Source organism: Carex rostrata, chromosome 4, assembly GCF_964058835.1.
Source record: "Carex rostrata chromosome 4, lpCarRost1.2, whole genome shotgun sequence".
NCBI classification, from domain to species: domain Eukaryota; kingdom Viridiplantae; phylum Streptophyta; class Magnoliopsida; order Poales; family Cyperaceae; genus Carex; species Carex rostrata.
This window is the reverse complement of record NC_135921.1, coordinates 6,710,601-6,718,940: the sequence shown is the minus strand read 5'-3', so window position 1 is coordinate 6,718,940 and position 8,340 is coordinate 6,710,601. Positions and strand designations below refer to the sequence as shown.

The 8,340-nt window shown below is 37.2% G+C and overlaps 1 protein-coding gene across 1 annotated transcript; it reads left to right on the top strand.

Moving 5' to 3' along the window:
- Nucleotides 1–336: 336 nt before the first annotated feature.
- Nucleotides 337–1,131, top strand: LOC144553206 (uncharacterized). Its single transcript, XM_078301304.1, has one exon. It carries the CDS (start codon nucleotides 337–339, stop codon nucleotides 1,129–1,131), a length of 795 nt encoding a protein of 264 aa, XP_078157430.1.
- Nucleotides 1,132–8,340: the final 7,209 nt, after the last annotated feature.

Below are 8,340 nucleotides of genomic sequence, written 5' to 3'. Positions count from 1 at the left end.
GTGGTCGAGGGTTATGTCCGACATATCAAACCAAATAGAGTGAGGTTACTTACCAATGATTTCCAAAACAGTTTTGGGCTTGGGGCAAAGTTTTCGTTAAATACACGTGATGTTTTAACGAAACCAAGAATCGCAAAGAGATGTGATTAGCAAGTTTGCTTACCTAAGATAACTGATAGCCAAGATATGCATACACTGCCTTGGTTGTTAGTAAAAATAGGGATCTTGGTCCTACTGCAAAACGGAAATAGAACAAATTTGCAGTGGGAGTTTTATTATTAGAATAAAACGTTACATGAACAAAGCTAAAATCTTTACATTTAACATTGTAGTAATATGGCTAAAGAAACATCCTTCTCTCTATGCTCCCTTCTCGAGAAACAAACACTGAAAGAGGACGGATCCAATTTCACTGATTGGTTCCGTGCTCTCACCATTGTACTAAGACGTGAAAAGAAAGAATATGTCTTAAACTCACCTATCCCTGCTGAGCCAGGAACAAATGGAAAACCAGAGGATGTCACTAAGTACAACAAGCACAAAGAGGATGAGCTTGATGTAAAAGGTCTCGTAGTAAGTATTATGGGTCCTGAATTGCAGCGCCGATTCGTGGATACCAAAACTTATGTCATATGCGATCAGCTCAAGAACATGTTTCAAGAGCAAGCGCGTATCGAGAGATTTAAAGTGACAAAATCTCTACTTGGTCACAAGTTGGCCGAGGGAGGCTCTATAGGAACTCACATGCTCCGTATGACGAGCGATGTTGACCAGCTCGAGAAGCTGAATGCTCCGCTAAGCAAGGAATTTGCTACGGACATTATCCTGCACTCACTTCCTCCAAGCTTTTCGGGATTCATCATGAATTTCCATATGCTTGGTATGGATAAAAGTCTGCAAGAGCTCCAAGGGATGCTTCGGATCGCTGATGGGGACATGAAGAAAAAGTCTTCTGTTCTCATGATCCAAGCTGGTGGGAAAAGAATAAAGAAAGCCCCAAAGAAGGTGGCTCCCAAGTATCAAGGCAAAGGGAAAAAGATTCTTAAACCGAATCCTCCCAAGATAAAGGTTGCTGCTTCCTCTGAATGCTATTACTGCATAGCAAGGGTCATTGGAAGAGGAACTGCCTGAAGTACCTAGCGGATCTGAAGTCTGGAAAGGTTTCCAAGGCTTCAACCTCAGGTATTTTTGTTATTGAAGTTAACGTTGCTACCTCTATAAATGATTGGGTATTGGATACTGGATCATGTGCTCATATTTGTTCAAATATGCAGGTACTAAAGAATAGAAGGAAGCTACGTAACAAGGAGATACAACTCCAAGTTGGAAACGGAGCACGAGTTGCAGCCGTAACAGCTGGTAGTATAGAGTTGTATTTGCCCAGCGGGCTTGTAATGGAATTAGAAAATGTATATTTTGTTCCTAGCATTTCCAGAAACATCATTTCAATCTCATGTTTAGAGATGAATGGTTTCTCTTTTGTGATAAAGGACAATAGATGTTCTATATACAAAGATGAATTATATTATGGATCTTCTTATATGATGAATGGTCTTTATATACTGGAAATGAATAAACCCGTGTTTAACATAAATAACAAACGACTCAAAGCATCACATGAAAGCACGACTTACATGTGGCATTGTCGCCTTGGTCATATAAATGAGAAACGCATCAAGAAGTTACATAAAAATGGACTTCTTGGTAAATTTGATCTGGAATCAATTGACACATGCGAATCTTGTCTACGAGGTAAAATGACCAAAACGCCTTTCTCCAAAAAGGGCGAAAGGGCAAGTGACTTGTTAAGTCTTATACACACGGATGTATGTGGACCTATGAGTACTTGCACAAGAAATGATTTTTCTTACTTTATCACGTTTACTGATGATTACAGTAGATACGGTTATGTCTACTTGATGAGACATAAGTCTGAATCCTTTGACAAGTTCAAAGAATTCAAGACTGAAGTAGAAAATCAATTGAACAAAAGTATTAAGGCTCTACGTTCTGACCGTGGAGGCGAATACTTGAGTTTTGAGTTTAAAGAATACTTAAAGGAATGTGGGATAGTCTCACAGTTCACACCTCCAGGGACACCACAATGGAATGGTGTTTCTGAGAGACGGAATCGAACTCTACTAGATATGGTTCGATCCATGATGAGTGAAGCCACTCTGCCGAAATCCTTCTGGGGGCACGCACTAGAAACTGCTGCACGAACAATAAACATGGTTCCATCCAAGTCAGTAGAAAAGACTCCATACGAGTTATGGTTTGGGAAAATCCCAACTATGTCTTATCTTAAAATTTGGGGTTGCGAAGTATTTGTCAAACGTCCGACGTCTGGCAAACTTGATCCCAAAGCTGACAAATGCTTTTTCGTAGGGTATCCTAAGGAAACGAAAGGATATTACTTCTATTACCAATCCGAGAACAAAATAGTTGTTGCTCGTCATGGTATATTTTTGGAGAACGAGTTTCTTGCAAAAAGTAGTGGGAGTAATGTAATACTTAAAGAAATTCAAGATACATCACACAATACAATATCTGAACCAGATCAGATTAACCCACCTCTTGATACTTCGGCTGATGAGCATCTGGAAGTACCAAATCCACAAGTAGTTGTGGATGAGGTTCTAGTCCCGAGCTCAAGTACTTCAACGCAAGTTGAAGAAGAACTAGATCCGCAGACTGTTGTGGATCAAGTTCAACAGCCTGAAGAACAAGTGCTACGTAGGTCAACAAGAGTAGTCCATGCACCTGAAAGGTACTTGGGACTGCACGAGATCTCAGCCTATGACACTGAAGATCCTTTGACCTATGCGGAAGCAATGGATAGGCCCGACTCTGATAAATGGCTGGAGGCCATGAGATCCGAAATACAGTCCATGTATGACAACACGGTCTGGAACCTAGTTGTACCACCTGATGGGATAAAACCCATAGCTAACAAGTGGGTTTTCAAAATGAAAACAGACATGGATGGTAAGATGACTGTACACAAAGCGCGGCTAGTAGCGAAAGGTTTCAAACAGATTCTCGGTGTAGATTATGATGAAACTTTTTCGCCCGTGGCTATGTTTAAGTCAATTCGGATACTCCTAGCAATTGCCGCGTTTCATGATTATGAAATATGGCAAATGGATGTCAAAACCGCCTTCTTAAATGGAAATTTAGAAGAGGATGTGTACATGACACAGCCTGAGGGTTTTGAGGATTCAAAGAATGTTGGGAAGGTGTGCAAGCTTCTTAAATCAATTTATGGACTGAAGCAAGCATCACGGAGTTGGAATCTTCGATTTGACGAAGAAGTCAAAAAGCTTGACTTTGTCAGATGCGAAGAAGAACCATGTGTATACAGAAAGACTAGTGGGAGTGCCATCGCTTTTCTTATCCTATATGTAGATGATATACTACTAATGGGAAATGATATTCCTCTTTTGCAACAAGCCAAGTCTTCGTTGAAGAAAGTCTTTTCAATGAAGGACTTGGGCGAGGCTGTCTATATACTAGGCATAAAGATCTATCGAGATAGATCAAATAGACTTATAGGTTTAAGTCAAAGCACGTACATTGACAAAGTGCTGAATCGGTTCAGCATGCAGGATTCTAAGAGAGGATTCCTGCCAATGTCTCATAGTGTTCAGCTAAGCAAGACTCAGTGTCCTTCGACAACTGATGAGCGAAGCATTATGAGTAGAGTACCATACGCTTCGACTATTGGCTCTATCATGTACGCCATGTTGTGCACTCGCCCTGATGTCTCGTACGCTTTGAGTGTGACGAGTAGATATCAGGCTAATCCAGGCCAAGAGCACTGGATTGCTGCAAAGAATATCCTTAAGTACTTAAGAAGAACTAAGGATATGTTTCTCGTCTACGGTGGTGATTCCGAGCTTGTAATAAATGGATACACTGATGCCAGTTTCCAAACTGACCATGATGACTCGAGATCACAGTCTGGGTATGTGTTCATACTCAACGGTGGTGCTGTGAGCTGGAAGAGTTCAAAGCAAGAGACTACAGCAGACTCAACCACCGAAGCAGAGTACATAGCTGCATCCGAGGCAGCTAAAGAAGGTTTCTGGATCAAGAAGTTCCTTAGCGAACTTGGAGTGGTTCCCAGTGTTCAAGGCCCTGTGGACCTCTACTGTGACAACAATGCAGCTATAGCTCAGGCCAAAGAACCGAGATCGCACTCGAAATCCAAGCATGTTCTACGGCGTTTTCACCTGATACGAGAGATCGTAAATAGAGGTGATGTAAAGATATGTAGAGTTGACACAGTCAGCAACACAGCTGATCCACTCACGAAACCTCTTCCTTAAGCCAAGCACCAGATGCATATTGCCTCTATGGGTCTGAGACACATAGGAGACTGGCTATGAGTTTTTTCTTTAGATCTACGAGATTTTTAGAATACTAGAGATTTGTGTAAGTAGAGCCTACGATGATTGGCTCCTAGCTTAAGTGGGAGATTGTTAGTTTGTAATAATCTAGAAGTCAATAATACGATAAATTAATCATAAAGCTTTGTTCATGAATTGAATGTTTATTTATATCATTTTGTTGCCGTGAGTATTATTGCATTTATGGATCATTTCGAGTTCATGACTGAAATTGTGAAACTCCATAATATAGATGATATATATACTCTTAAAAGGTCACTGACCAAGGTAATTAGCAGGAACACTAATTACCGCTATAAGGTTAGCATGTGGATTTAAAGATGGTTAAGTTTTACAAACCACCTGACACGAGATCTCATTTTAATCATATGGATACATGTTTTAGGAACATGGTATTTGACAGACCCCGAATGAAACATTAAATAGAATTGTGTTCGTGTCATTTATGTTTTCATTCAGTGTCAAAGTTCTACAGTATGAGGTATTTATCGTTCCCACTAAGAAATATATATGAGTAAGTGTTATCTAACACTGTCCGTAAAAAGCAGCCATAACGGTAGCATTTCCATATATATAACTTAGCTGAGGAAGTGATAGTCTGCCAAGAATACTATTTGTCCCTCGTATCTCTATACGAGCTATAGCATCACTGGGCCCCTTGATAGAGTTAGATTATCTGCATGCGGTATAATTACAAGAGTAATTATATTTGATAATCTACTCAAGATCAAGAAAAGATACAGTTACCAAGGATGACACACATCTACCTTGAAACTGATCTGATAGCTATGAGATAGAAGAACTGACACAAGTAAATTGTTTACTGGATCGTGATATTGTACAGTACAGCATCATATGTGTAATTGGATGGTCATGATGTGTTGCCAGACGCCACCCATGATTATAGAAGTTAAAACAGTTTTAACTCTGTTTACCCACATAACACAGATCCTATTGGGTCACACCATATAGGAGCTACTCGGAGAATCTTACTGATTAATTATAAATTGATTATAATTAATATTAAGATGGTTATAATTAATTATACATGATATAATTAAATTATAAATGTCATTTAGAATGACAAGCAGAAACAACGGTTAATTTATAAACGTACACGTTACGTTGTATCAAAGTTACCGAACAACAACCGAAAAGAAATATAATTGTATATGACAATTATATATATATTTGATTTGGATTTTAATTTGTTAATTATGGGTTTGAATTATGGATTTAAAAGCCCAAAATAATCAAAGCCTTAATTAAAATTAAAAGCCCAAAAGTCAAAGCCCAAAATCAAAGCCCAACACTATTCATGCCTTAATGGACCAAGGGTAAAATGGTATTTTTACCTTGGTGCCGACTTTCCATGTGTTGACATGTGTCATGTGAGGTGGCAAGGGTATTTTGGTCATTTCACATGATAAAAGGATGAGGTGTCAAGGGCTTTTGGTAAATAGATTTGTTTTGAGTGGTATTTCGGTCTTTTGCGAACCTCCTCAAAACTCTATAAATAGAGGGGTAGGGGTAGAGAGAAATACTTACTAATTCACGTGTTAATCTGATTACTTCGTTAATCGGTTTTTCTCTCTTCCTTGATTTCGGTTATTTCGAGATTAGGAAATAATATATTTTGTGTAATCCTGCGGTTTAGCTTTTAAGCAAAACCGAGTTACTTCGGGACACAAATATATTTATTTCATCATTTTCTCGGTGAATAGTGTTTCTGCAGAATTCCGCGGTTTACGGTATTTCTGGCAGAAGAAGTAAATCGCTCTCCGGTTAGTCCTGGTGGATAACCAATAGAGGTATCACACGTGTGATACTGCGAGTCAATTCCATCCCTGGTGAGGCTCTACTCGCTCGGTCTGCATTCCAACTGAGATTTGGAATCAAGGTATAAATTGTTATATTAATCTATTTAATTTGTAAATAGATTTAATGCTTTAGGAAATCAATTATGGAGTAGATCTGTAAATAGGATTAAACGAATCTTCTTGATTCATTTAATCCGTAGCTTAAGTTAGATGTAAAATTTTTTGTTTTACTCTTTCCGCAGCTTAAGCTAATTAAATGGGTTTGAACCGTTCCACAAAATCCAACATATTGGTCACTTCAAAACTTCTTCCCAGAGAAATTTGTTTCTTCTGCCCATATTTATTAATAAATTTAATTAGATGGTTTTAATTTACAGTTTTTTAATTATAAATAGAGACTTTGTAAGTTTCTGTTGGATATGAATCACATATATATGAATAAGAGAACCAAAGGACGTGCCAATAATGTTCTCTCTTTCTCTTTCTTTTTTGTTTACCCCTTAATTCTTGCTTGATTTTCAGTGCAGAGATGATTCAAATGTTGGTTTAAAACTTAAATTATCAAGCATATCAATATCAATGGTTGATATTCATTATTTAAAGCTGATTCCTCGGTTTTTAAGTTTAGCACATATATGCTAGTTTAACTCTCTAATAATTGCAAGCTTTTATGGTAAAATTACAAGAAGCTTCAAAGAAAATCTTACTTTAATTAGATTAGGTCTCATATAAATATATGTCGTTTTCATACAATCTTGAATTTAAAGTTGCACGTCGTTCTCAATCATTAGCAACTTGATAGGATCATCTGTAATATTCAACAAATAAATCTTTTATGTCAAACAAAATCCAGTTATTCACAATAGAATACTATATTCTCATCTCTCAAGAAACGTGAAAAAAAAACATATATTCATTATTTAAAAAAGCATTCATGCTAAAGCAATTAATTGATAAAAGTTTTATCTCCTTTTTTCTCTTTCTATTTTCATTTTTCTTTTGATGCAAGAACTATTCTGGCTAAATCATGAACTCATGAAGGCATCTAAATCTCTCATTTATTTCTTTTTTGATAAAAAGAGGACACTTAATTTATTTCATCATCAAATATATTGACCATACTCATAAAATAGTTTTAATCAGATTTACATATTTCATCAAATTTATTTCATCATCATCTACATGTACCCCCTAAAATTCGTATATTCATGTGGTTAGTTTCACATAATCTTATCTTGACCAAAGACAATTTGGTCAAGAAGGGTTGGGTAGGTAATACACATTGTCAATTCTGTCCTCAACAGGAAACAATAGACCACCTTTTTTTGACATGTAGCCTAGCACAACAAGTTTGGTTCTGGTTAGGGAAAAGTCAGGATGTAATGCATCAATGGATCACTTGGGAAGATTTGATCAATTTTGCATGTTTGCTTGATTCATCTGATAAAATTGGGTTCTTAATTGTATTAAGTGTTGTTACATGGACCATTTGGAAACATAGAAATGATTTGTGTTTTAATAACTCTCACAAAAAAACTGCTAGAAATCTGATTATGCTAATTAAATCTCTTTAATTGCTTACATTGGACAGGTAGATTGAAGAAGAAACTCAAGGATGCGGTGGGTAACTGGCTTCCTATCATAGAGGATGCCATTCCCATCAGTCAGTTTATGCCCATGCCACTGGTGGTGTATGAGCCTCCAGCAGCAGATATGGATCTGGAGTCGCCTTGAGGATTCTGATGACAGATGCCATTTTTTGCTTTTATCATATAGTTAGCCTTAGCCCCATGTTGAGTGGCTTAGTACTCTCTAACCTGTTATATTTTTGGTCCTTAGCCTTAGTTATGATGTGGCTATTGTATGAACTATTTTTTGGTTTTTGTGCCTTAAGTACTTATGATCCTTTCGTCGATATGATTTCCATGTTGGAAAATCATACGAAAATCGACAAAATTTTGTAATTAAAAACCAATTTCAGTCAAATGAAATGGGCTTATGCCTCTTTTAAAAAATATATATATATATATTTGTGTAAGCGAATTGCTTTTTTTTTTTTAATTTATTTTCCATATAGTACATGGCAACAGGTTGCATAGTGGAAGATA

Excerpts from the sequence above, each read along its gene's own strand:
- LOC144553206 (XM_078301304.1), top strand. The coding sequence starts at position 337 with ATGGCTAAAGAAACATCCTTCTCTCTATGCTCCCTTCTCGAGAAACAA.